The sequence below is a fragment of the Schizosaccharomyces octosporus genome (assembly GCF_000150505.1).
Source record: "Schizosaccharomyces octosporus yFS286 unplaced genomic scaffold supercont6.2, whole genome shotgun sequence".
In the NCBI taxonomy this organism is placed as follows: Eukaryota; Fungi; Ascomycota; class Schizosaccharomycetes; order Schizosaccharomycetales; family Schizosaccharomycetaceae; genus Schizosaccharomyces; species Schizosaccharomyces octosporus.
The window spans coordinates 528,545-553,854 of NW_013185620.1; the positions used below are offsets into that span (position 1 = coordinate 528,545).

Here is a 25,310-nt window from a genome sequence, read left to right on the forward strand (position 1 = left end):
TGACAAAACAACTCGCCGTTTTCACCGGCCATAATTTTAACCTTGATGTAGGTTTTAGCAGATCCGGTAGCATTATGAATCTGTATATTGGGCTTCTGGTTCATCTTTTTCCTTTGGTGATTCCGTTTCGCTTATGACATCTAGTTTTATTGCTTCTGGATTGTCACTTAGGAAAGAACGTAGATATGTTTTTGAAAATCTATGCAAACCAACCACGTCAATCATCCACGAAAACAGGACGCCAAAGATAGGGAATTCTAAGAAGTCCAAGACACTATAAAAAACAGCTTCTCCGATCGGCAATGGGAATCCAATGCCCTCGCACAAACCCCAACATACAAAATAAGAAGCCCAGAGAACGAAAAAGTAAATGATAGAACATAGGAACCCAATTTTCGCTTTGCGTTTCAACGGTTGGATATTAAATTTGTACGTTACGCAGGTATGCACAAGTGCACAAGCATAACCTACCAACGAAAAAGCAAAGAAACCCCAACGGTGAGTAGACACGGTCATAGCTGCAGCTAATAAACATGAAAAGCAAAGCCAAATATTAAATACAGTTAAGAGGATCCGCATAAACGAGACACCTGCGAAGTGAAATATGCTCGAAATGACCAAAGGAAAATTGATCATCCATTGAATGTAGCGCACAAAGTAGACGACCCGTATACCGCGAAACCAAGTTGAAGTACTCAAGTTGACAAGCGTATATCCCAATTCACCAGCCATGCTAAAATAAACAATGGCTGAAACCATGCATGTTACAGAATATACATAATAAAACATCCGTTTTGGTGGACTGGAAAAGATCGAGACAATAGGATAAACAATGGCGCAAAACAAAAATATGGAAAAGATTGCCCAGTAATAATCTGTTGCAGACTTAAGCATGATCATATCAGGGTGTTTTTTGTTCCATATTTCTGAAGGAATTTTTCCGACATTGCTATTCATACTTCTTTATGCAATTTTATTGCTTTGCTTGAAACTATCAGACCTCAGCTATTGAGCGTTAAATCCAATTCAATAATAATATACCAATATAGAATAAAAGATATGTATACAAGGAAAAAAAAGGTATGCTGTTAATAAGAAAAAATCTCCACGGTGTAAACAAGCATATGTCTAGGAATATAAACAAACAAACACTGTTGACGCAAACAATTCGAATCGGCAATTCTTCAGAAAACTCTAAACAAGGACGGTTTGTTTATTATTAATTGCATAAAACAAGCCGGTAATTGTGAAATTTCATCTACATGATCATTGGAATAGAAATATAGAAGTAGTATTCATGAATAATCATAAAAGAAAATCAATACTGCAAAGTTCAAAGAAATCTGCGGAATATTTGTCAGCCGACAAGTTTACTAAATTACAAAACAGAGATAATGAGATTATAGCCTTAACATCTCCATCATCATGAAATAAAAAGACAGCCCCTTGGTAGTACATTGGGATATACACAAAGGAAAAATGAAGAGGATGAAAAACAGTAGATTGACCACATGTCATGAATAAGCCATACAGAAACATTAAATAGACCCGTTAATCGTATATATATGATATTTACATATTTATTGAAAAGCATTCAAGGCTGTTAGATAGAATGAAATCATCAAGGCACTTTCATAAGAATCCTAAGTAAAAAGATGTGAGATATATAAACCACTATTAAGAAAAAAGAGGGCAACGTGAAAAAGTGACTAATTGATTATCAAAGGGAATCCATACAAATTGATTCAGCAAAAGCTGATATCAGTAATTCATAAATATTTATTTTTTGGAAGCATTACCAAAACGTTCAGCACGCTTCCTGGCTTTTTCTGCTTCAACTGGATCTTCCAATATCGAACTTTTGCGTTTTTGTCCAGCCGTCTGGTCTTGTTGCTGTTGGCGAAACTTTTGTCTCCCTCGCTTATCCAAACGGCCCTTACGGGAACGAGGTAATTCCCCGTTCACCTGTTTAGCAACAGGTGTAGTTTGTACACCAAAACGAGCAGCACGAGCAGCCTTTTTGATATTATCATCATCCATTGGCAACCCAAATCGTTTAGCACGTTCTATAAGTTTGTTCTGCTCAGCTGCCAATATATCTGGGTTTGGTGAGTCTTTCGTATTTTCAGTTGTCGACTCTTCAGTATTCGTATCTGGCTTTTCGTTCGACTCCGTCTCCCTGGCTGCTGATTTTTCCTTTTGTTGATCCTCAGCTGGTTCTTCATTTGCTTTATCTCCTTCAGTCTTGGGGGCTTCCTCTTCAGACGGTTTGGAAGGTTCTTCAACTGCTGCAGTATCATTATCCATATCTCCCCAATCAATGTCATCTTCGGGAGGAGCTAAATCTCCCAAATCAGCGTCGTTATTTTTAGTATCATCCTCCTTTGATGCTTCAGGCTTTCCTTCCTCTGAGCTAGTCAGTCTAGCTACTAACTCATTCTTATTTCCGTTGGTGGACAGTCCTTTTTCAGCTAATTTTTCACGTAAATCGGCTACTTTTAAGTTTTTCAATTCAGTCATATCTAGAATTTTACGTTTCTCGACGTTTTTTTGTTTGTTAACAAAAGCGTCAAAGGTGTAGGTGAGCGTAGACGAGCCTGCAATATGAGGATTGCTGCTGGAATATACTGAAGTTTTACGACATCATATATGGATGGCTTACAACTGGATAACAACTAATCTACCAATACGTTAATTTCACAAGAACGCAAGATGCACGAGTGCCTAAAATGAGGAAAAAGAAAAATACTAATGATGGAGGCATGAGTCTTTTGGTAGAATTTATTTAGCTCAAACACTGAATATATAACCATTCTACATTCTGAGTAGACATAAATAAAAACCGCCAATAAAACCCACACAGTTACCACCGATGACATTTCAAATACTGCTCTCATACACTTCCTTGCTCACTACAAAGTATACATCATCAACCTATTTCATAAATGCTAGGGTGATAATTCTTTATTAAGCCATTGTACGTGTTGTAACCAAAGCAAGGTATCTAATTCAAGGAATACGTCCCTATATTTCCATAAATACCCCGGTTCTATTAAAAACAAAAATCAATTCTTTTCAGTCCTATCAAAAGAACATTTTTACTCTTGAGGGATCTCAATGTCGCCACTGTCAATCTCCTTTTGAACATCGTGAGGGTTCTTACCTTCAACAGTGCAACCAACGGAGAAAGCAGTACCGAGAATCTCCTTAACAGTACCAGAGAGGTCCTTGGCGAGAGACTTGAAGCGCATAGTACGGGCAACTTCAACAATCTCGTCAATAGAAACGTTACCAGAGTGGACAACACCCTTGTCCTTCTTTCTGTCACGAGCGGGTTCCTTCAAAGCCTTGATAACCAAAGCAGAGGCAGAAGGAACGACAGAGACGGCGGCTTGACGGTTTTGGATGGTCAACTTGACGGTAACACGAAGACCCTTCCAGTCCTTAGTAGCCTTGGCGATATCTTCACCAACCTTCTTAGGAGACAAACCCAAGGGACCAATCTTAGGAGCAAGAGTAGAACCACCGGCAACTTCACCACCGACGGCTCTCATGATGACGGTCTTCACTTCATTGGGATCGAACTATGTAATATGTTAGTAACTTAATACTACTAAGCAAAAATCTGTTACAATTCATGATAAACACTTACTTTAGGAGGCATCTTGCTCTTTGTTAAGGAGTATGGTGGAGGTGTTAATTTCTTGTTTGTTATATGTGACTGTTTGTATCACCCGTGACTATTCTCTGGTATGTTACTTGATATGTTCATGCGAGTAGCAAGTTTTATTTGTAAACAAATAGGATAAAACATTTAAATGAAAGAATATTGTATATTGAGTTTAAAGCATAGAAATCTATATTTATATCGCTACAATATTAGTTCTCTTGTAAAAAGTATAAGTGAATTATCAATAAGTCTTGTGTAACTTTTGTATATACGTTTTTGGTTGTTTTTGATTCTTCATACACGTTTGTTAGGAAAACCGTAATAGATCTACGCTTAGCTTACTGTATTCATTTCATTTTCATCCAATTCATATTTTTTATTTTATTTTAAATTGAAACAGCGAACGATTACTTTCGATTTACTGAAGTTATTTTATTTGGTACAACTTCCCATTTTTCGGCCTACTAAACAGAACAGGGGTAAACGTACTGTGAAGTATCTAAAAAATTACAAGTTGTTATGTGTAAAACCATTTACTCCACGATACTTACTTTACAGAACAGTAACAAAGCATACAGAATTCAAAAAATTATACCGCTTTTGGATCTTACAGACAGCCGCCTGTAATACATCCGAAATACGTTATTAAATTATTTCTTTAATTTCTTTTAAATTATTCCATTACTTCACAGATCCTATTCCGGGACCGTTATGAAAACAACGAGGACTATTATTTCATAAGGCCCTGAGTATTAACAACCAGACTCCCTTTTTTCACAAAGTAAAACTTAAACCCAGTACTAGTATACAACCAAGGATATAAATTTTTTTAAAAACGACACTTTAGTGCTTTTGCCAGAATGAATAATAATTCTTCCAGTTAAATTGAGTTTTCCTTAAATACAAATATACTCATTTTGTTGCAGACATGATTTCAAAAAATCATAATAAAAAGCATTTATATAGCTCCTTAATTATTTTTTGATTTTTTAAAGCCGCTCACCACAGGCTTGGGTTCTTTGCCAGCTAACGGGTGGTTGCGAGCGCGCTTCTCGGCAGGCTTCAAAATCTAAATTTATCCAGTTAGCATTTTTCTTTAATAAATTCAAACTTTCATACCTGAAAACTGCAAAGCAGATCTTCATTTACACTCATCATAGCACCAACATTGTCGAATTCTCCACAATAATTTGGGGCACTGAAAATTGTCACAAGCAAGCGCTTAGCGAAAAATTCATAGCCATCTTCAACTACCTGATGAGCCCTACAAACCAAATCCATATCCTGTTTTTGCAAAAACCGATTTACGACATCGGCGCCGAACGTGTATGAAACTCCTCTGTCATTATCACCCCAACCTTTCACATCTTTCTCGGGGTCAGACCACAGAAGATCACACAATAAGCCAGTGTCGGGAATATCCGTAGGACGCACAATGCGTTGAATTTGCTCCATGGTGTTTAAATCTGGGGAAAGACCACCGTGCATACAAAATATTTTTTCATCAACAATTGCAGCAACGGGCATACAATTGAAACAATCTGTAAACACTTTCCAAATTTTTATATTATAGCGACGCTTACATTCGTCATAGAAACCATAAATTCGATTGATACTAGCACATTCGTGATTACCACGAAGAAGGAAGAAGTTTTCAGGATATTTGATCTTAAAGGCAAACAAGAGACATATGACTTCAAGACTTTGTTTTCCTCGGTCAACATAATCTCCTAAGAACAGATAGTTCGCATCAGGAGGAAATCCTCCGTATTCAAATAATCGCAGCAAATCTGAATACTGACCATGGATGTCACCACATATCTACAAAACGGGTTAAAAATCATAATTCATGCTTTTATCTTCATATCTCCAGCCAAGATATAGGTTCGCTAGAGGATTATCATGACTAAATAAAAAAATTCGGATCTTCTTATTAGCAATGAATGTCATGCCCACAACGTAGGCTCCCAGAAGTCATGAAGAAATCCATCAAGTTTTAAGATGAAGGACATCTGACCTCAATTCTACCAAACCAAATCCAAGTAATTAGCTGTTCAAAGTTCGTACCTTTAAAGGAGCCTCCAATTCTAATAGCATTGGCTGGTCTAGAAACAAAGAACGGGCAGTCTTACATAAGTAACGAATTTCTGCTTCCGACAATTGAGTTTGGCGACCTGGTTTAACATGCTGCACTGAATTTTTTTTGTTAGCAAGAAAAACACAGAAGTCGATAGTTACAAACCTTTTATAAGCTTTTCTATTATATTATCAATATCATAATCCATAATTTGATTTTATTTCGACCGCAATTCCCAAACGAAAGGAAAACCACCCAAGTGCTGTGTTTGGCTTGTGTTGAGTCGATTCGAAAAAAAAATATGTCAAAAACCGTAAGCCCGAGAATTTCTCTATTTCCATAAGATTTAAATTAGATTTCTTTGTAACTAAAAGCAGTCTTTTCTAGTGAAATTTATATCTGAAATGTCCTTATTCTAGATTCTAAGGATTTAGAAGGTCGGATTGCCGAAGTATTTCATTCCCTTAATGCAGAGGTCCCTTAATATAAACAGAGCAGTGGATTGGTATTATCATTTAAAACTAAAGCAGCCTCATTCCTCCAAGGACTGGCTTGTTGGATCTTAGAAGCCAATATACGAACTGACGAAGAGTCTTTCAAAATGTTATAGCGGAAACCATACAAAAAGTTAATATTTGTATTAAAACAAATTAGTTTATAACTCGAGAAACGAGCTCCTTTGGTTTCTTGGTCCAGGAGTGTGTTACACCGTATGTTTCTTGAGTAATAGATATAAAAAACGGATTTAATTAAGAATAATGATAATGATAGCTCTTTAGACGATAATTTGGTTATTCTTTAAAGGTTGAATTGCGTTAAAGACAATTTGATTTAAATGAATAAAGGAGAATACCGTCTATTTTTTATGGTCTCCAATAAAAATTGTAGACAGTTGCTTTTGTATATTAACTTATCCGTTAAGGGCTAACCATATTAGCCTGTCGCTTTCATTCTTTCACACAACACAATTGCGTCTCTGATCGAGAGGGAGGTTTTACCAAAGAACAATGAGACTTGTGTAAACAGACTGGAAACGAATTTATCCTCTTCCATGCTTGTATGTCAATGTAATTCATAGGACTAAATTCAAATTATATGTGAAAACTTCTTTTTCTGAATTATCAACAAGGTAATAGGTATATCTTATATTTTGTTTGTAATCTGAGTGTGACAATTATGAATTTCTGTTAGCTCGAAGCTTACTTACAATAGGAATACGATAACTCTTATAAGCTTCCAACCATGCTCTGTACGAAACCTGCTTCTAAAGCAGTATATCTGTGGTTCATAATTGATGTGACGAGTGTGTCGATGGTGAGTGTTGCCTGTCTAGAACTCATACAAATGCTGCTGATATCTCATTATCATGTACCTACTGAAGAGGTTCGAGAAAAACTCGCGGTCATGACGGCAATTGCCAGTGTCCTTCAATATCTGTCTGCTACCTTCGCTGTTCCTATCCATTCTCTTGTCTTAAAGCGGTTTTCACCATGGTATACCGTTTTATTTACTTGGTTAGGAGAAGAATATATGCTTATTTCATCAGTTCTTGCTCTTTTGTATTTCAAAGAGGCTTCAAAGATCGTTCACTTTATTGTATACTCAATCTCAATAATACAAGGACTTTCAGGAACTGGTCCTTCTATTCATGCCAGTTGGAAAGCTATAGCTCACACATCTTACATTGATGAGCCATTCGTCCTTTTCGTTACTTCTATTCCAATGTTTTCTTTTTTCTTGGGCCCTTTTTTTGCGAGTCTCTTGCTTTCTCATATATCCCTCTTTCAACTATACATACTGGCTTGGCTATTACATTTTGTTTGCGGCATTACCTTCTGGTTAGTTTTCTATCATTCTCCCTCTTCTCATTCTTTGTCCCCGGAAACGAATCCCCTTTTTGTTACCACTGAGGCTACAGGAGTAAATTGTCCTGGATCATTTCCCTCAGATGATGAAAATCAGAGACAGAATCTTAGTCTTCATTTGATATCTAATGTGTACAGAAATTATATTAAGAATATAAATGATGTTCTATTCAATTCTTACTTTTTTCAACTGACACTTACTTGCCGCTTGCTATTATTGTCCTTCGTTTTTTACATGCCTTCTGCAGTTTTTTTCGACTATTATGTTCAATATTTGCTTAATGTTAAAAAATTCCCATTGGAAAAAGTCACCTTTATTAGTTCATTTCAAACGTTTGGCACGATGTTAACTTGCTCTGTCTTGACATATATGTCTGTGTTTGATGATTTGACGACAAAAGATTTTCATAACATCTTAATTTGGAGTACGTTTATCCTCTCACTACTGACCATGGCTTATTACTGGGCAATCGAATCTTTCATTCCCTTCCTAGCATTTATACACGGAATGTCTCGCTCAATGGAGCCTATTTTTCATTTCCTGCTAACCACATACGCTCCTTCTGGATCTCTGCACGAATATTGGAGACTTTCTGCAATTTTCGAAGCTTTTTCTACCTGCTTTTCCCACCTATATTTGGTGTATTGTTATCTACAAGGCACAGAAAGGAAATCCTTTTTATTTTTCCTTGGTCCAGCTTTCCTTGCATTAATTTCTTGTTTTAGTTCCTTTCTGTTTCATAAGTATTCCTCTTAGACTTGGACTCTCAGATGTCGATGATAATTATATTTATTCACTTTAATCATTCTCCAGCTAATTTACGAACAAAACTATTATGATTATATACGTTTTTTTCATAATAAAACTTACGAAAAAAAATTTAGAAAACTACTTTGCTTTTAAGAGACCATAAAGCCAACCAACATTAATGTCCGTCAACAAGAATAACAATATTCAGCTTGTCCTGGTTTTCCTTAGTTCATTTTTATCATTTTATAAAAAATATCTGGATCTGCTTTTTAATAACAACTAGAACGGCTAGTAATTATATCCATTTGTTTCATGTATCAAAAAAAAGGTTCGATCAAACACATCCGGATAACTAAAATAATTTCAACACAAACAATTTATTCGCAAAGTAATAATTTACCAAATAATCGCAAAGGGATATTGAACACAGTCTCTTCCCGACAGTAGAAGTGTTATCCATATTCCAAACACTTACCCACCTCCCACATCCAACCTCCAAATCGGTTGTGGTTCTTTACAAAGATGAATTTCGAGGAAATTGAAGAGCGAGATGGTTCGTATTATTGAAATAATGTTTAAAATGATTATTAACTTCCTTAGGGATCCGTTTTACTTGGAATGCCTTTCCATCAACTAGAATCGAAAGCTCTAGGACGATCGTTCCAATCTCAGCTCTCTACAAGCCTTTGAATCCAAGACCTGATTTACCTCCAGTGCTTTACGAACCTGTGACTTGTAAAGCTCCGTGCAAAGCAATTTTGAATCCTTTTTGGTAAGAATGATTATGCTTAACTTTAAGACATCAAAGATAGTTGGTTAACCTGTACATAGCCATCTTGATACTCGTGCTAAATTTTGGATATGTAAGTAATTAATCTAATCGGCAAGGTGATTATGGGACACCCGTAAACATTAAACACCAAAACAAAATGTTGCCAGTTTAACTAATAGTTTAGGTCCATTCTGCTTACAAAGGAATATGCTGCCACCCCAGTATAAGGATGTATCAAGCACTAGTCTTCCTCTCGAGTTACTTCCGGAATTCTCTACAATTGAGTATACTCTTCCCAGACCACCTCAACTCCCTCCTGTGTTCCTTTTTGTTGTGGATTTGTGTCAGGATCAGGAAAATTTGCAAGCATTGAAGGATTCCCTTATAATTAGCTTAAGCTTGCTTCCTCCAGAATGTTTGGTCGGTTTAATTACCTTTGGTACTATGGTTGATGTCTATGAGCTTGGTTATACTGATTGCTCTAAGTCGTATGTTTTCCGTGGTTCCAAGGATTATAGCTCCAAACAGGTACAAGAAATGTTGGGATTGCCTGTTAGTTCTGCTGCTGCACCAATCGCTTTACAGCAAGCTCGATCCGTTTCTGGCGGTATGACTGCTTCTCGTTTTCTTTTACCAATCCAGCAATGCGAATTTCAATTAACTAGTATCCTTGAACAACTTCAACCTGACTCATGGCCCGTTGCTAATGATAGACGTCCTCAACGTTGCACAGGAACCGCTCTAAATATTGCTGTTAGTATGATGGAAAGTAGCTGTAACAATAGTGGTGGTCGTATTATGGTTTTCGCTGGTGGTCCTAGTACTGTTGGCCCTGGTATGGTTGTTTCCACTGAGCTTCGTGAACCTATTCGTTCTCACCACGACGTTGAACGAGATCAAGCTAAGCATATGAAGAAAGCTTTGCGTTTTTATGAAAGTCTTAGTAAACGAGTTAGTGCGAATGGCCACGCTGTTGATATCTTAGCTGGCTGCTTGGATCAAATCGGTATGATGGAAATGCGAAGTCTATCTGCTAGTACCGGAGGTTATTTGGTTCTTTCTGATTCTTTTACGACATCAATCTTTAAACAGAGTTTCCAACGTATCTTTTCCCGAGATGCTTTTGGTCACTTAGCTTTGGGCTTCAATGCCAGTATGGAAGTTGTTACTAGCAAAGAACTGAAGATATCTGGCTTAATTGGTAATGCAGTTTCGTTAAACAAGAAAGCTCAAAATGTTGGTGATACCGAAATTGGACTTGGTAATACGAACAGTTGGAAGATGTGTGCTCTTTCTCCGAAGTCTGCCTTTGCTTTATATTTCGAAGTCGCTACGCAAACTGCTGCTGCACCTCAAAGTAATGATAAGGGCTTAATTCAATTTCTTACCTTATATCAACATTCGTCTAACACCTTCCGTTTGCGCGTTACTACTGCGGCTCGTGCTTTTGCCGATGGTGGTAGTCCGATAATCGTTAATTCTTTCGACCAAGAAACTGCTGCTGTCGCTATGGCACGAATTGCTGCTTTTAAAGCCGAAGTTGACGATGGACCTGATGTTCTTCGCTGGACTGATCGAATGCTAATTAAACTCTGCCAGAAGTTTGCTGAATACAGAAAGGATGACCCAGCCAGCTTCCGTCTCTCGTCTCAGTTTACCCTTTATCCTCAATTTATGTATTACCTTCGACGTAGCCCGTTTCTTCAAATTTTCAACAACTCACCAGATGAAACTGCCTTCTACCGTCATATGTTGAATATTGAAGATGTTAACAATGCTTTGATTATGATCCAACCTACCTTGCTTTCGTTTTCTTTAGAACATCCTGACGGTAAGCCTGTCTTATTAGACGCAGTTTCTGTGAAGTCTGACGCTATTCTTTTACTTGATACCTTCTTCCATATTCTCATTTTCCACGGTGATACAATTGCCCAATGGAGAAACGCTGGTTATCATGAGAAACCTGAATATGCGAACCTAAAAGAGTTGTTGCAGGCTCCTAGAGTTGAGGCTGCAGAATTATTAGTAGACAGGTTTCCGATTCCCAGATTTATTGTATGCGACCAAGGTGGTAGTCAAGGACGTTTCTTGCTTTCGCGCATTAACCCATCGGAAACTCACAACTCTGCCACTATATATGGGGCTCCTTCCGCTCATGCAGTTTTAACCGACGACGTATCATTACAAGTATTTATGAGTCATCTTAAGAAGCTTGCTGTTGCTGTTTCTTGAACGTAATTTTATGCCGGAGAAATAGCTTTACCTTTAATGATTTCGGCTGTTTATATGCATTTATTTAGGGTTTTTACTATCTAGATAAACGTTGTTAGGATGTTTTCTATGATTTTTTATAGCCTTTTTTATGTCTTAGAAAAATTGACTATCTTTTTACTTTATAGCGCGTTCATTATCATGGCTATAGGTAAACCAAATATTCTATGACCTATGATACTTCGCCTGTTCTAATAAAAAGTACAACTTACAACGAATTGTCATTGATTTCATTACATTTCATAGATAGTAAACGAGGAGTAAAATAGCTTTGTTTGATTGTTTATGCTCATGCTTTTTTAGCGCTTATTGTTTACCGACTCAGTTAGCTAAATGTAAACAAACAAATATCTATTCTGGCAAAAGTCTTCTATCATTTCAGTATCCCATATGACTTTATTGAAAGAGTATTTTGTAAGTGAACAATTGAAAAAGCCCCCCAAAGCGCATAGCGGCTTACAGAAACTGAATTACTTGCCGCCGCCGAAGGCTAAGACTTTCCAAATATACAATACGCTTCTTAATTCTGTAAGATGTCCCTGTGGAGTAAGTACAGTGCAAGTTTGCGTTTACTTCAGACACCATGGAAAGCTTGTTCCTGCATTTACGATTGAAGTTGATTCTTTATATCAAACTTGTCAAATAGGAATACTGGTTTGTGAAACAATCCAGACTTATCCAAACACCTTGTTACCAGAAGATTTGAGACACAAACCGATTAAAGTCTCGCCATTCTACCGGGAAAGCTTTGAACTTTGTCCCAAAGATCAGCGAGTAATTGAAAATCTTGACGGACCTAACCACATCCTTGTAGAACTCGCAAGAGCTAATGAAAACTGATTTGATGCACAGCTTATCTTAAAGATCGTTGTAATTGTCTATATAGGCGTTTAATATTCATGAGCTACTACTACATCCAGCACGTAACCTTATAATTTTTACGGACAATTTGATCCTCTTACTTGTAAAGATTTTACTTACCATCTTACGCATCAAGCCAAAAAGAGGGCTCATTTACAGACAATCACTTTCTGTCATTGCTAAATTTAGGATTTGTTATGGGACCCTTCTCCTGTTTCACTTTGAACTCGGCCAGCAAGCAAATGTGATCACTAGGAAAGTGTGCATTCGGAAATCCGACTATGCTCGAAAGGTAATTACGATCTACCCCCTTCAACAAACCAGTTGCCTCAAGGTTAGCATTTGTATACCATATGTAATCAATCGTGCCGCTGAAACCAGGTGTAAAGTTCGTAAATGGGAGTTCTTGAGTTTCGCTATAAGCGGATTTCAGATTGAACGGATGAGATTTACCGTTATAAGTGTAATCACCATAATCATTATTCATGAAATCCTCGTGATGCTGCTCGACCTTGCCTGATGACAGAAAATCTAACACGCCACTTCCAGGAACAGAATTGAAATCACCACAAATTAATACAGGTATCTTTGTATAATCTGAATAGGACGGTCTTGAATCCTTTAAATAATCAGCTGGAAGCTTGGAGGGCAACGAACAGAACCGAGTAGCAACCTGAGCAAGTTCATCCATTAGCATAGCTACCTGCATAAGCTTAACGTCTCTGAATTGAGGATCCCAATGAATGTGGCAGTTAGCAACAATTAACCGATGCCCAGTTTCTTTGGATTCTAACATAGTCATAACGCTAATGTTATCTTTGGTCATAACGCGATTATACATGTTGGAAGTAAGTTTGATATTTTGCCTTCGAAGCGAAGGGGCTTGGTTGAACTCGATAATAGATTTTTCATGCATAAAAAACTTTGAGGTTTTGAAAAAAGTAGCACAACCATCAACAACCCTACGTTCGAGTTCATTCATAGTACGTACTCGACTTTTAGGGAAATGCACTCCTTTATAACCTTTTATACTCATTTCGGGAGCAAAGAAAGTATCAAAGTTTTCAACATCTACTTCTTGAAGACAAATAATATCAGCCTTATAGCCTGCGAGTTCTTGCATAATCAAGTCCCTTCGATAAGACCAAGCAAGGGCCCAAGAAGGAGTATATCCATATAATGTGGATGTAGCATAACGTTCGCAAAGTATATTATAGCTCATAGCGGTAAACTTAAAATTAGTATTTGACTCGTTTGGTTTTGGAACGCTAGATCCTTCGGTATCGGAAGTAAGCATTAGCGACTTTTCATTAGCATCATCATTATCAGAGGTAAGCTTTTCCCATTCACGCTCAGGAGGGGGAGGAATAACAGGGCAGCCATCACGAAGAGCAGTAATTAACCCAGTCGTTCCAGTTTCCATTAGCTGAGACTTGTAGACATCTTGTAAAGGATTGCCTTCAACACCCAAAATTTTTAGTTGATACAATGTACCTAATTCAGGGGGAATTACAGCAATCATGTTATCAAATAACAGCACTTCTCGAAGCTCAGTGAGTAATCCAAGTTCGGGTGGAATTGCTTTGATATTGTTTCCAGATGCATCTAAAATAACCAAATTTCGTAATTTTCCAATTTCAGATGGGAGACGACTCAACTTATTATGATTAATGTAAAGTTCGGTCAAAAAGGAAAACTTGAATAAATCAGTGCTGACGTTGCGCAATCCAATGCCTCCCAAATCCAAGCAGGTCCAGTCTTGTCGTGATTCTTGACGAGAGTCATTTTTATCGTCAGGTTTAGTGGTAGTAGTCGTAACCACCGTACTCGCGGTAGTCAAGTTATTTCCAACGCTGTTGCTAGTAGTAGTTGATACCGTGGTAGAATTTAACCTTCCTGACAGGGCATTTGAAGCATTAGCACCAATTCCCGAATAGGCAGCACCACCGTTCCTGGTATTGTAATTCATTGCATTCATACCCGAAGTTCGAGCTAAAGCAGCAGCATTATGCGCACGTTGATGAGGAGAACTGAAAGCTCTTGACTGCGTAGCAACTGCAATTTGCTGTTTCCAATGTTCAGAAATATGTCCATTTTCTATAGCTGGTGAATTGTGAACCGACAGAATGGCTGCATGTTGTTGATCAGGCGTAAGCAGCCCTGGATGCGTTCCTGGATAGATTGTTCCTTGCGTATACCTAGGATTGAACATAGAAGGTATCTCGCAAATTTTACTGTGTCGAGATGTTTACTGTATACAACATTCACTACTAAGCAAACGAAGTGAAGTTGTTGGTTGACGGCAAGTGTTTCCCCCGGTAGAAGGTCTCATAGTGCTAACCAACCTCACCACCATAAACAACCTAACTAAAAGAAAATTTAGATGAATCTTTAATCAGTCACTGTAAATTAATATGATGCGTAAAAGTTTTTAATAGGTATGGTATGGACAATCTAGATAGTAGAGACCCTTTTAAGAAAAGGTTTTTTAAGTCCTTCCTAGATTATAAAGAATAATCACTTTATCAAAATAATTTAAGCAAAAGTCAATTGTATGCAACATGAATAAATCTATTAAAAAAGAAAAAATCTCATAATCATTATACAAAAAACTTGATATTATTAGTACATACACAAAGGAGTAATTAACAAGTCTGTTACGAAACTGAAGAAATTAATCAGTTTTTGGAACCAGAAGGGGGCAACTATATGGCAGCTAAAAAGAAATAGGTTTTTCTAAAAACGAAAGATCAATAAGACTTTAATTAACTGGCGCTAATTGACATGCATAAATTTCTTTTGGTAAAAGAAACTTGGTATATAGGAGTTTGCTTCGTGTTTAAGCGGACCATCTGATCAGGACTAGCAATAATGTAAGTATAACAAAGTTGTTGAGACTAGACTTACCTTGTTGTCCAAGCGGCAGTTGACTCCTTAGCGTCAGATTCAGTGTTGCTATAAGGTGTCACCACGCTGCCAGCGAGCGAACCCGACACTGAATCGGAATAGTTGGTTTTTAAAACATCCCAAGCTCGAACAGTGTAATCAGCACCGCCACTCACAAGCACTGATGACTCTTGGGAAAACGAAAGCGAATAAATACCACCTTGGTGGCCTTTCATTGTCTTTATTCTTCGACCGGAACCGATATCCCAAAGGTGTATAAGCCCATCATAATCTAAAAAACGTGTCAGCTAGGAATACTTTGATTATTTCTTCTCTATTTTTTTAGTGAAAAATTTCATACCGGCACTAGCTACCGTATGGCCATCTGGAGCAATGGCTACAGCGGTTACAGGCTTTGTATGGCCGTTAAAAACACGAACTGAATGCCCTCTATGAACATCCCACAATCTGCAAGTTTTGTCATTAGAACCAGTTAAAACATAAGCCGAGTTCGGATGAAAAGTCACACACTATTTTTCGTTAGTATATAAATTCTTGCATACTTCAAACCTACATCTACATCGCTCAAATGTCCAGCGAAAACCCGTAGAGGATAAATATGGTCGCAACTCCAGAGCAAAGCAGTTTGGTCGTGAGAAGCAGTAGCAAAATAATGTCCGAACGGCCCGAAGCTTACATCCCATACGGGACCGCTGTGTCCTTTGTAAGCTACTAGTGCAGTTTTGGTATCCACAGACCAAAGACGAGCACTCCGATCTTCCGAGCAAGATAAAAGGTATTTGTTATCTGGAGAGAACTTTGTACCATACACAGGTCCAGAATGACTTAAAAGTCGAGTAGAATCACTTGTTGGTTCGTTTGTTGTTCGAGTAGATGACTTTTTATCGGGTTTAAGAGACCAAAGTCGTATATAGCTTTCTTGAAAGCCGGAAGCAATCATTGTTGTATCTGGTGAAAATTCGGCACAATTCATAGAACCGTTGGTATCATGGAAAGTATACATACATACGCTCGGAAGCGATGCACGGGCTCCCAGATGCAACCTTTTACTCCAATCTTTAACCGCTTCGACTTCTGCTGCAATATCGGCACCTTTGTGAGGTGGCAAAGGTATGTAGTCACGAGATGGAGCATCTTCTGGGTTCGGAGGATGAGCTTTTCGAAATTCGCCTAGGAGATTTGATGGACTTTGTTTGGTAACAGGATCCATATGCAGTAAGTCTTCTTCTTCCAAATCCATCTCAACAATTTTTTCCATTTCCTTATCCATGGGCATATGACTTAAACGAACCGGCTGCAATTGCCCTTCTCCCCGATCCAAAAGCTGACCAGTTATTCCTTCTTGTTCATTGAGGATACCATGACTTGTAGATAGTGTAGGCCTTCCCGGGACTATATGGATGTCAACGTGTCTATTAATTAATTGAATAATAACCGTTCCTCCGTTGGAAATGTTTTCGAAAAGAAAGTGAAGTAGTAAGTCAAAGGTAATTCGAGAAAAGTTGAGCTGATATTTGTTTTTTCGGTATTGCTGGGCAACAGGGTCTTCATCCACATGGCTAGGAAGACTCAGTGATTTTAAACACTTTACATCCCAACTATGCAAATCTTCATGATCTTTCATAAACATATCATAAAATTGTTTGGCTATTTCAAGTTAATAATCTTTTCTATTTTTATATTCATGTTCTTTTACAGAAAACCTGAAGACGCAAACTTTCCGTAAAAGCATTGGGCATGCAGACACGCATAAAACAAAGCCTTCACTTTTACTTACCTGCATCATAACGATCTAAGGATAATAAATCCAAAAACGAGTGAACAAAAATCGGAAACAAAATCCTTCTTAACTCTGATTTATACAATTCCAGAGAACTATCTACCCAGTCTCGTAAAAGGGTGTACGTATGAGCATAGGCATCTGGAGTCTCCCTTATATTTTTCAATTTTTCCTCTACGGATATACCAGAATCAGAAGCCTCTAAACGAAGCATGGCTTCTGTTCTGGCATAGCCTTTTTTGGCCAAATAGTCCAACACAATGCGATTTAAATCTTGTGCTTGAGTTCCATTGCCGGCCGACATATTTTATATATATAAGCACTTCCAAACTTGACCTTATTTCCTAATTGAACCGCTTTTCCTTCAAAAAACGCGTAAATTCATATGAAAGTGTTTAAAAGGCCCCTAGTAAGTAGTTTTTACAGGTACTTTGGATGGATCGCTTAGTGAATCATAGCGAAGTACATTATCTAGTTTCGTTTGTTTACACGTTTATAAAAGAGAAATTCTGGCGAATGTTAATATAGAAGTTTCTGGTATTCATCCTTTTAAATAGTTGAAAGAATAGCTTTGCATGGTAAGCAAGCTATTACTAAAATCAGAATTGTGATGATTAACCGTTTATTTGACCTCGTTTAACTAATAAGTACACCGAAGGAAAAGGCGTATTCATTTATTTAGCAGACGGAAAGAAACACAGTTTCACTGAATCTGTCAAGAAACTCAAGTAAAACGATGTAAAACGGCTAATATTATTGAACTAAAAATAGGTATACAAAAAGATTCACATCATGTTCAAAGTACAAAATAGGAATATATAATTACTAAAAAGAACACACATTAATGCAGTCCTTTCTTCTTTTAATGTATAGTAAAAGTTGAATTAAATATCGTATTCTTTTCTGAGGGCGCATCTTCATACTACTATGCCCTTTGTTTACACCACTTCAATGAACTTCTTCAGTTTAGCTTATACCAGCACTTTCCTCCTTAAATACTTATTCTCATTGGGGTCATCCAAGTTTATCAAAAAAATATATTAAATGGATTAATAGTTCGCTAGTAAATATCTTGGCATGCTGGTTGTCTTGCTTTCATCTACAGTATAATCAAGGAATATCCAAAGGCCGACATATAATTTACATTCGTTGATCCAAAGCTTCATATTGTAACTACAAATTCATTAATTTCAAAACTTTAGTTTGTCTATTTGCTTTCGTTTACCAAATTTGGTTTTCGTAATCTAACTGTCCCTGACCTTGCAAATGTCCACGAAGACTTTTAGTGCTTCAAAGCCTGCTTGGACCACTGATAAGGTTATAAAATCTCTTACATATCCCGAGCATTGCTCTATCTCACTTGTAGAACGTCTTCGCGCTACTCTCACAACGAACAATGTCAAGTCTTCTCATGGATGGACATCTGACTTACTTCTCACAGCTTTAAAATCCGCTCTTGAGAATATGGCTAAACGTTGGGCAGATTTGCCAAGTGAAAATAAATTGCAGATATGCCAGGCATTTTCTTCTCTTCGTCGCTCTGCTTCTTCAAAAGCCCAATTGGAGATTAAATTACTTTATGATTGCTGTTGCTACCTGATGGATAGATTGGCCTTTAATCATGAGTCAGATGCACAACTTTACAGCTGCATTCGAGCTAGATTGGCCATTGTAAACAGGCTTTTGGACATGGAAGTTACGGAGCCTGCCATATTTCATCTTAGTAAGGTCTATTATAATTTTTGTTCATTATTTCAATCACTTTCTCCAAGATTTATGAACAATTCGTCATATATCTCTTCAGGAGCCTTAACAATGTCAGCCGTCGAACTGCAAAATTGCCTATATTTCCCCCTTCCTAGTCTCTCACTTGCCCAAGGTGCTTGTTCACTTCTAGTGACCTTCCAGCTCAATGTTTTAAGATGTCTTACCTTATTCCCAAATTTCTGTCTTTCCCTTTCTACAATTCAGAATTTGATGAAAGAAACAGGTCCATATGCTTCTTGCTTGAGATTATTTTCCCTAAATGAAGAACTCGGGCTATCCAGGATAGAAATTTTTGCAAGATTTCTCTCGAGATTTGCTCTTACTGAACAGAATTCATTGCATTCCTTGTATTTATTTGCTTACTCTCTTCAGTCCTGGCTACATATAGGAAGGTCTTTCATGTTAAAACATGCCATCGCTTTGCCAGAGTCAATAGAATTACGGGTTGTCAACTTATTTCATAAACTTTTTAATGCTTGCGATCCTTCCGTCATTAATATTGATCAATTAAATGAGATTTATGAGGGAATCCTGTTTGGAATTGACTTTTTAAATGTAGACAACAGAACTGAGCTGAACCTGAGAGTATCTGATACTTATTACCAGTATAGCGATGTTACAGCGTGTTTTTCACGACTAACGGATGGTATTGAATCTTCTATAGGTGAAAGGATAGCTAAATTAAAATACCTTCTGCTTATGTTTCGCCTCTCCTTGAAAAAAGATTGTCCCAAAGTCTCCTTTGATATTGTCTCGGAAATCAGTACTTCCGTTGAACTTCTTAATTCGGATTCCATTCGTCCGAACGATCTTATTTATTTCCTTAATGTAATTGACAATATATTTTCTTATCCTCCACATACGTCTCCTGATGGCCATGATAAAGTTAGAACGTTTTCGGTGATGGCCTCCTTTGCGCATGTCATTTTGGCTGCTAATCGAGAGTTGACATCAGATATCGAAGCAAACAAGCTATCAAAAAAGGTGAAGCGCTTTCTTTCTCTTTCATTTTATCAGTTACGTTCTTTGAAGGAAACCGAAATTCCCTTAGATACCTTTAGATGCTTTATCCAAGTTGCAATTAAATTTCAGGAGCCCGAGTTTTCTCAAAAACTATCAAATTTTTGTTACAATAACAGTGTAAAATCCAAACATACAGATCTCTCTATTCGATATATTGACTTAAGCGTTTCTATAACACTGTGGCACAACTTACTAGATGATGAGACATTTATCTTGAAACTCGTGAAGTGGCTTCAATTATTGGGAGAAAAATCGACGAAAGATTTCACTTTAAAAAAGGTCTCAAATATGTTGGAATTTCACTTCACACAGCCTTCATTCAAGGTTACCGCATCTCTTACTAAACTGTTGAAATGGATTATTAGAAGTATGCATTCGCTCGGAGAAAGCCATTTAAAAATTTACATCTCATGTTTGAGTATCACTGTCCTGAAAGCTATAAGTAAAGAAATGCTTGATTCCAAAGAACATGGCCCGAGTATAATATCCATACGAGTTCTTGCAGAAATGTTCGATAGGGAAGTGGACTTATCAGAGAAGGCAAACATTCTTTGCCTAATGTCATGCACGGTGTTTAATAATGCAAGTCTTAATTTGTGTTACTCATCATCTATAAAAAGAAAGATTGAGGATTTACAATCGTGCGCTTCAAAATGCCCAAAATTTCACCTACATAGAATTATTCTCGAAATATGGGATTTTTTAATAAAGTACCAAGCTAACCGTTGCTATGAAATTCCCTTACAATCTTTGCTTAAAAGGTTATCGGATTTCGTGCTTACATCTCGGCCACCAGCGACCCTTGTAGAATTGAGCGATAGAGACATATATACCTTTTTGACCGCTTCTTTCAGTATTTTTCATGTTATTGAAGTCTTGGGCGACTATTGCTCGGAACTCCTATTGTTGGAAACTGTATATGAACTTCTTAAAAACTACTTATCCAATCCAGCAGGGAGATACATTGTCGTGATAGTTACTCTGCTTGCAAATAAATATGTGTCTTTGGGGTTTTCGGGTAAAGCGCACCTTTGCTTCTCTAGAGCTTATAACTTTTTTAAAAAGCAAAATGGGACACAAGAATGTTTCGAAAATTTTTGGAGAGTATCTTTCGCTAAATATTTAATTATTACGGGTAACGCTGAAAAGGGGTAAGTAATTAATTGCTGGAATTTTTCTAACCGGGAACAGAGTTTTACAATTGAAGAACTACAGTACGACAAAGAAGGGACTATTTACAGGACTACAAAATTTGGTGGTCTTAGATTATTTGTTGATGTATGAAAGGTTCCAATTTTCCGAAGCAGTGTATTTATTAGGTCACTCTTCTCAGGCGTTGCACATAATAACGCAAAATCTGCGGATGATGAAATCTTTTTTTTCTATGTCTATAGACAAAATGCATTCTAACAGTACTGAATCGAGCTTGCCATGGGAATTGGCTCGGATTGCTGTAATGTCTAATAACCTCACTGCTCAGATTTATGAACATATGGGGCAACTGAGGGAAGCAATGTATTTCACTAAACAAGCATGCTTATTAGAAGAAACTATATGCCCCTTATTCAGTGCTTACTGTTCTAAATTATCGTTATGCTCTTTGCTCGCGAAAGCTGGGCGAATTGATGAAAGCGAGGTTATTATTCAGGAAATAGCGGATTTAGAGCAATCTTCTAGCTTCCATCAAAAATATCTTTGGAACCTAGTGAATGCTGAAATAGACTATTCGAAAGGGGAATTAAATGGTTCAATTAGACGTTATTCGCAATGTCTAGATTTATTAGATTTTTTGAAGCAAGAAGTTCTGTCTTTTATTCAGTTGTGTAAAAATAATCGTTCTTTAACGAAAGGAATAAAAAGGTTAAGTTTGTCTAATTCAGCCTATCCAACTGGAAAAGAAAAGCTCTTTGACTTGGATTGTTCGATTTTAGATGACAAGGCAGCCAAAGTGCTTCAAAGAATTGCGTTGATAGAAATAAAAAGAGGAAATTTGGATGAAGCAAGGTCGTTGATGAAGGCATCATCTGGAAAATTTATTGGTGATTTTTCTAATGTCGTGTCTCTGCAAATCGCAAAGGCAAAAATAGCGTTAAGTGAAGCCAATATGACTCTACGAGGTAATCCAGCTCTAAGCACCCTCCAAGATTCTGTTGTGTCCTTACCTTGCATAACCGAAAGACAGATAGTTGGTGTTCATGGGAAATTAATTGCCGCGTCGCCAAACATTCAAATTTCGAAAAGAAAGCAAGGGCATCTAAATCTTTTAAGAGAAAAGCTGAAAACTATTTTGCTGAACATTCGTTTGAACTGCGAATTAATTTTCTTTAATACATTTGAACGAAGTTCAGTAGAAACATGCAGAGCTGTTAACAACTTGATGACTTTTTCTTCAATCATGCAAAGTGCTATAACAAGTTTAGACGAAAAAAATACGTTGAATTCTGTCACTACGTCGTTCTTTATGGAGATTCCCCGTGCTCTAGGTTTCCAAAGAAAGTTGGTGAATTCTAAATCGGTATGGCAATCGCATTCCTATAATGAGAGTGAAATTGTCAATATGATATCCGAAAGTAAATCAAAAGCTCCACGTTTTGAGGAATTTGAAGAGTTTATAAACCAGCTACCCTCAACTTGGAATGTAATTTCTCTAAGCATTAACGAATCGAAGGAAGAGCTTTTCGTGACAAAATTAAGGAAGGAAGCAGCCCCTTTAATTTTTCGATTGCCTTTAAAACGCCACAGTTCTCAGGCAGTAGACGAGGACGTTTTGAGTTTTGACAAAGCACAGTCAGCATTTGGTAAAATAATTGCTAAAAGTAACGAAACAGCACAAAATGGAAAGGACTATACTACTAAACAAGACAAGGAATCATGGTGGAAACAACGAAGAGAACTAGATAGTAGTTTAGCCAAGCTCTTAAAGAATATAGAGCTTTTCTGGCTTGGTGGATTTAAAGGTATTTTCTCAAACCATAAACCAGATATGGGTCTATTTTTGAAATTCATTCATCAATTGTATGATATTATGAGAAAAAACCTTAACTTTTCGGATCTGGGGAATACTATTGAATTGTCATCTGGTATACTGGAACTTTTCGTCTCTCTTGGATCGCCTGACCAAGATAATGTTGATCAATTGCTTGAAGATCTTATATACTTCGTTCTCGACATATATCAGTTTCATGGGCTACAATTCGCTTATGATGAAGTTGATATGGACCAAATGATCATAGACGTTAAGGATGCACTAAGAGTTTACCATAATAACTACGATCCTGAAAAAAGTACTAGTCATACCGTACTTTTGTTGGATAAGATGGTCCATAAATTCCCATGGGAGTCGTTGCCCTGCTTGCAGCAGCTGTCAGTATCAAGGTTACCATCCATTTCCATCTTAAAAAGTATCATATGTAAAGAAGTTCGTCCAGAGCCATTTATCAAGGTAAATATTGACTCTGGCTCTTATATACTTAATCCCAGTTTAGACTTAAAACATACGCAAGATATGTTCGAAGCAGAATTATCTGCTACTGGATGGAGGGGAATTATCGGACGAAGTCCTTCGAATGAAGAGTATAGGTCTATGTTATCAGACTATGACTTTTTTCTTTATTTTGGCCATGGCGGAGGTGAACAGTACACAACTTCGAGAGATTTGGCGGCGCTTAATAAATGTGCCGTGAGTATTTTAATGGGTTGTAGCTCAGGGGCATTACACGAGTGTGGTATATATGAGCCTTGGGGGACTCCTTTGAATTATTTGGGTGCTGGTTGCCAAACTTTGGTAGCTAATTTATGGGATGTAACGGATAAAGACATTGATCGGTTTAGTGGTGCAATGCTCTCCTATTGGGGTGTTTTTTCTGGTAAAAAAAGCGCAGAAACATTCAACATATGTGAGGCAGTTAGCAAAAGCCGTAAACACTGTCATCTTCAGTTCTTAAATGGCGCTGCCCCTGTCGTTTATGGATTACCTGCCTTTGTCACTAAAAATATTTCAAATGATGTTTATGCATAATTTTTTTGAAAATATTTATTTTCTTTTTTCTATATCTGTAAAAATAAAATGAATTTAATTCCTCGAAGTCATAATGAAATATTTATACATATTTATGCTCTAGTGATGCGAAGCATAGTTGGCACGAAGTACTGAATCATAGCTGCAAATAAATCAAGCGTTGGGATTCACAATGGATGCAGTTGTGGCATTGGGAGCGGAAGTTGTAGGAGTGGGAGTAGAATTTCCAAGGGTTGCATGTTTGTGAATCCAATCACAGACTTGATTTAAATAGAGAGTCCTATCAGGTTCTTGTTCGATATTAGCTAAGTGAAGTATGTTAGCCTTGATTTAAAATAAAACAAAAATTAAAGCAAATAAGTGCACTTACGTGAATGTTGGCAATCAGGAAGAGAGAGGAAAGTCTTGTCTCTCGAACTTGCATGTTCATAAAATTCCTGAGATGCCTCGTACAAGTTGATGTTGTCATCAGTACCATGGGCAATGAGAAGAGGCAAATGAAACTGGTTAGCTTCTTCGAGTGTTTGCTGCGAACTAATAGAAAATGTTAGTAAGAGTATAGGAAATATGTATTGAGTAACCATACCAATTTATAAGGTCGCGCAATGTTTCAAGGGAACCAACTGACGAGGCGAGAGGGTCACTAAGAATTCGATCCATCATTTTCTGGTCTCGAGTTCCCTTCTTCGTTTCCATAATCTTGGTATTCCACGTAAAATTAGGCATCACTCTGCTAACAGCGGAAAGACTAAAAATTATGTAAGTGCAAGTCAATTCAAAGGAAACCTTACGATTTGTATAATAAATAACCGGGTTTTGTATCAGGATGATTTTGCAACATAGGGGCTTGAGCAATCACACCCTTTAAATTCTTGCGATGATCACCTATCATACCATATCGAAGCGACAAACCTCCGCCCATTGAATGACCCATTAAAAACAATGGAAGATTTGTGTCGCTTGCTCGTTGTACATGGTAATCGATGTCAGGAAGTTGCTGCTTCCAACCACCGCTACAACCCTGAAATTTTGGAGATTTCTTCGAGCGACCAAATCCTCTTTGATCAAAGCAAAACACTTCAATATTTCGCTGATTCAAAAACTCGAAGAATTCGGGATAAAGATTAGCGTGTTCGCCAAATCCATGAATGAATAAAACTCTTGCAACTGGAGTTTCTTTTGTGTCAGTATAATCCTTTACGTAGAGATCTGCCATTTTTAATACTCTTTATTTTCTCCCAATGTAAAAGTGAAGAAGAAATTAACTGTTATATAAGTTGAAAACGTACATCCTTCAACACGCTATTATTCCGATACCTCTTTAATATGAAGCTACGTACTGTTTTCGCTCTGTATTACTTATATAAGAATAGTCGGCTTAAAATTATAAAATCGAGTTGTATATTACTAATTGTAAACAAATCATTTAAGGCACAGATTCTAAGCCAAAAAAAAATTTATTCGTATTCTTCAGGAATGGCAGTTGATAATAATAATAAAAATTTGACTTCTGTAGAGTATGGAGAAATAGTACAAGTGGGCAACGGA

The 25,310-nt window shown here is 37.2% G+C and overlaps 11 protein-coding genes across 11 annotated transcripts; 4 read left to right on the top strand and 7 right to left on the bottom strand.

The window, feature by feature from the left end:
- Window positions 1–72: 72 nt before the first annotated feature.
- Window positions 73–957, bottom strand: SOCG_03869 (membrane transporter; the record flags this gene model as incomplete). The annotated part of the gene is made up of 1 exon (XM_013163779.1): window positions 73–957. The coding sequence occupies one exon, from the start codon at window positions 955–957 to the stop codon at window positions 73–75; it is 885 nt and encodes a 294-aa protein (XP_013019233.1).
- Window positions 958–1,599: 642 nt separating this feature from the next.
- On the bottom strand, window positions 1,600–2,658 carry SOCG_03870 (RNA binding protein). Its single transcript, XM_013163780.1, has one exon. It carries the CDS (start codon window positions 2,518–2,520, stop codon window positions 1,780–1,782), a length of 741 nt encoding a protein of 246 aa, XP_013019234.1. The 5' UTR covers window positions 2,521–2,658; the 3' UTR covers window positions 1,600–1,779.
- Window positions 2,659–2,842: 184 nt separating this feature from the next.
- On the bottom strand, window positions 2,843–3,724 carry SOCG_03871 (60S ribosomal protein/L12A). Its single transcript, XM_013163781.1, has 2 exons — window positions 3,653–3,724; window positions 2,843–3,584 (listed from the first exon to the last, which is right to left on the bottom strand). The coding sequence occupies exons 1-2, from the start codon at window positions 3,662–3,664 to the stop codon at window positions 3,099–3,101; spliced, it is 498 nt and encodes a 165-aa protein (XP_013019235.1). The 5' UTR covers window positions 3,665–3,724; the 3' UTR covers window positions 2,843–3,098.
- A 517-nt stretch (window positions 3,725–4,241) lies between these two features.
- Window positions 4,242–7,060, bottom strand: SOCG_03872 (serine/threonine protein phosphatase Sds21). The gene is made up of 4 exons (XM_013163782.1): window positions 5,913–7,060; window positions 5,738–5,862; window positions 4,790–5,491; window positions 4,242–4,739 (listed from the first exon to the last, which is right to left on the bottom strand). The coding sequence occupies exons 1-4, from the start codon at window positions 5,953–5,955 to the stop codon at window positions 4,641–4,643; spliced, it is 969 nt and encodes a 322-aa protein (XP_013019236.1). The 5' UTR covers window positions 5,956–7,060; the 3' UTR covers window positions 4,242–4,640.
- Window positions 6,725–8,836, top strand: SOCG_03873 (uncharacterized protein). The gene has a single exon (XM_013163783.1). The coding sequence runs from the start codon at window positions 6,990–6,992 to the stop codon at window positions 8,367–8,369; it is 1,380 nt and encodes a 459-aa protein (XP_013019237.1). The 5' UTR covers window positions 6,725–6,989; the 3' UTR covers window positions 8,370–8,836.
- SOCG_03874 (GTPase activating protein Sec23a) lies at window positions 8,771–11,670 on the top strand. Its single transcript, XM_013163784.1, has 4 exons — window positions 8,771–8,916; window positions 8,964–9,135; window positions 9,195–9,226; window positions 9,320–11,670. The coding sequence occupies exons 1-4, from the start codon at window positions 8,886–8,888 to the stop codon at window positions 11,365–11,367; spliced, it is 2,283 nt and encodes a 760-aa protein (XP_013019238.1). The 5' UTR covers window positions 8,771–8,885; the 3' UTR covers window positions 11,368–11,670.
- Window positions 11,671–11,796: 126 nt separating this feature from the next.
- Window positions 11,797–12,246, top strand: SOCG_03875 (uncharacterized protein; the record flags this gene model as incomplete). Its single annotated transcript, XM_013163785.1, has 1 exon — window positions 11,797–12,246. One exon carries the CDS (start codon window positions 11,797–11,799, stop codon window positions 12,244–12,246), a length of 450 nt encoding a protein of 149 aa, XP_013019239.1.
- Window positions 12,247–12,430: 184 nt separating this feature from the next.
- On the bottom strand, window positions 12,431–14,479 carry SOCG_03876 (CCR4-Not complex subunit Ccr4; the record flags this gene model as incomplete). The annotated part of the gene is made up of 1 exon (XM_013163786.1): window positions 12,431–14,479. The coding sequence occupies one exon, from the start codon at window positions 14,477–14,479 to the stop codon at window positions 12,431–12,433; it is 2,049 nt and encodes a 682-aa protein (XP_013019240.1).
- Window positions 14,480–14,889: 410 nt separating this feature from the next.
- On the bottom strand, window positions 14,890–17,491 carry SOCG_03877 (SAGA complex subunit/TATA-binding protein associated factor/transcription factor TFIID complex subunit Taf5). The gene is made up of 5 exons (XM_013163787.1): window positions 16,952–17,491; window positions 15,728–16,821; window positions 15,515–15,683; window positions 15,175–15,445; window positions 14,890–15,129 (listed from the first exon to the last, which is right to left on the bottom strand). The coding sequence occupies exons 1-5, from the start codon at window positions 17,256–17,258 to the stop codon at window positions 15,033–15,035; spliced, it is 1,938 nt and encodes a 645-aa protein (XP_013019241.1). The 5' UTR covers window positions 17,259–17,491; the 3' UTR covers window positions 14,890–15,032.
- A 412-nt stretch (window positions 17,492–17,903) lies between these two features.
- On the top strand, window positions 17,904–24,026 carry SOCG_03878 (separase/separin). The gene is made up of 2 exons (XM_013163788.1): window positions 17,904–20,895; window positions 20,936–24,026. The coding sequence occupies exons 1-2, from the start codon at window positions 18,221–18,223 to the stop codon at window positions 23,760–23,762; spliced, it is 5,502 nt and encodes a 1,833-aa protein (XP_013019242.1). The 5' UTR covers window positions 17,904–18,220; the 3' UTR covers window positions 23,763–24,026.
- Window positions 23,800–25,094, bottom strand: SOCG_03879 (serine hydrolase). The gene is made up of 4 exons (XM_013163789.1): window positions 24,554–25,094; window positions 24,349–24,510; window positions 24,133–24,296; window positions 23,800–24,067 (listed from the first exon to the last, which is right to left on the bottom strand). Exons 1-4 carry the CDS (start codon window positions 24,976–24,978, stop codon window positions 23,916–23,918), a joined length of 903 nt encoding a protein of 300 aa, XP_013019243.1. The 5' UTR covers window positions 24,979–25,094; the 3' UTR covers window positions 23,800–23,915.
- Window positions 25,095–25,310: the final 216 nt, after the last annotated feature.

Bases quoted from the DNA above. Each gene is read 5' to 3' on its own strand.
- SOCG_03878 (XM_013163788.1), top strand. From the start codon at position 18,221: ATGTCCACGAAGACTTTTAGTGCTTCAAAGCCTGCTTGGACCACTGAT. The intron at 20,896-20,935 runs GTAAGTAATTAA...AACCGGGAACAG, and splicing joins ACGGGTAACGCTGAAAAGGG to AGTTTTACAATTGAAGAACT.
- SOCG_03872 (XM_013163782.1), bottom strand. From the start codon at position 5,955: ATGGATTATGATATTGATAATATAATAGAAAAGCTTATAAAAG. The intron at 5,863-5,912 runs GTTTGTAACTAT...AAAAAAATTCAG, and splicing joins AATAGAAAAGCTTATAAAAG to TGCAGCATGTTAAACCAGGT. The intron at 4,740-4,789 runs GTATGAAAGTTT...GGATAAATTTAG, and splicing joins ATCTGCTTTGCAGTTTTCAG to ATTTTGAAGCCTGCCGAGAA.
- SOCG_03873 (XM_013163783.1), top strand. From the start codon at position 6,990: ATGCTCTGTACGAAACCTGCTTCTAAAGCAGTATATCTGTGGTTCATA.
- SOCG_03879 (XM_013163789.1), bottom strand. From the start codon at position 24,978: ATGGCAGATCTCTACGTAAAGGATTATACTGACACAAAAGAAACTCCA. The intron at 24,297-24,348 runs GTATGGTTACTC...ATTTTCTATTAG, and splicing joins TTGCGCGACCTTATAAATTG to TTCGCAGCAAACACTCGAAG. The intron at 24,068-24,132 runs GTAAGTGCACTT...TACTTCACTTAG, and splicing joins TCCTGATTGCCAACATTCAC to CTAATATCGAACAAGAACCT.
- SOCG_03870 (XM_013163780.1), bottom strand. From the start codon at position 2,520: ATGACTGAATTGAAAAACTTAAAAGTAGCCGATTTACGTGAAAAATTA.
- SOCG_03874 (XM_013163784.1), top strand. From the start codon at position 8,886: ATGAATTTCGAGGAAATTGAAGAGCGAGATG. The intron at 8,917-8,963 runs GTTCGTATTATT...TAACTTCCTTAG, and splicing joins GGAAATTGAAGAGCGAGATG to GGATCCGTTTTACTTGGAAT. The intron at 9,227-9,319 runs GTAAGTAATTAA...CTAATAGTTTAG, and splicing joins TCGTGCTAAATTTTGGATAT to GTCCATTCTGCTTACAAAGG.
- SOCG_03877 (XM_013163787.1), bottom strand. From the start codon at position 17,258: ATGTCGGCCGGCAATGGAACTCAAGCACAAGATTTAAATCGCATTGTG. The intron at 15,684-15,727 runs GTAGGTTTGAAG...AACGAAAAATAG, and splicing joins GACATTTGAGCGATGTAGAT to TGTGTGACTTTTCATCCGAA. The intron at 15,446-15,514 runs GTATGAAATTTT...CACGTTTTTTAG, and splicing joins CCATACGGTAGCTAGTGCCG to ATTATGATGGGCTTATACAC.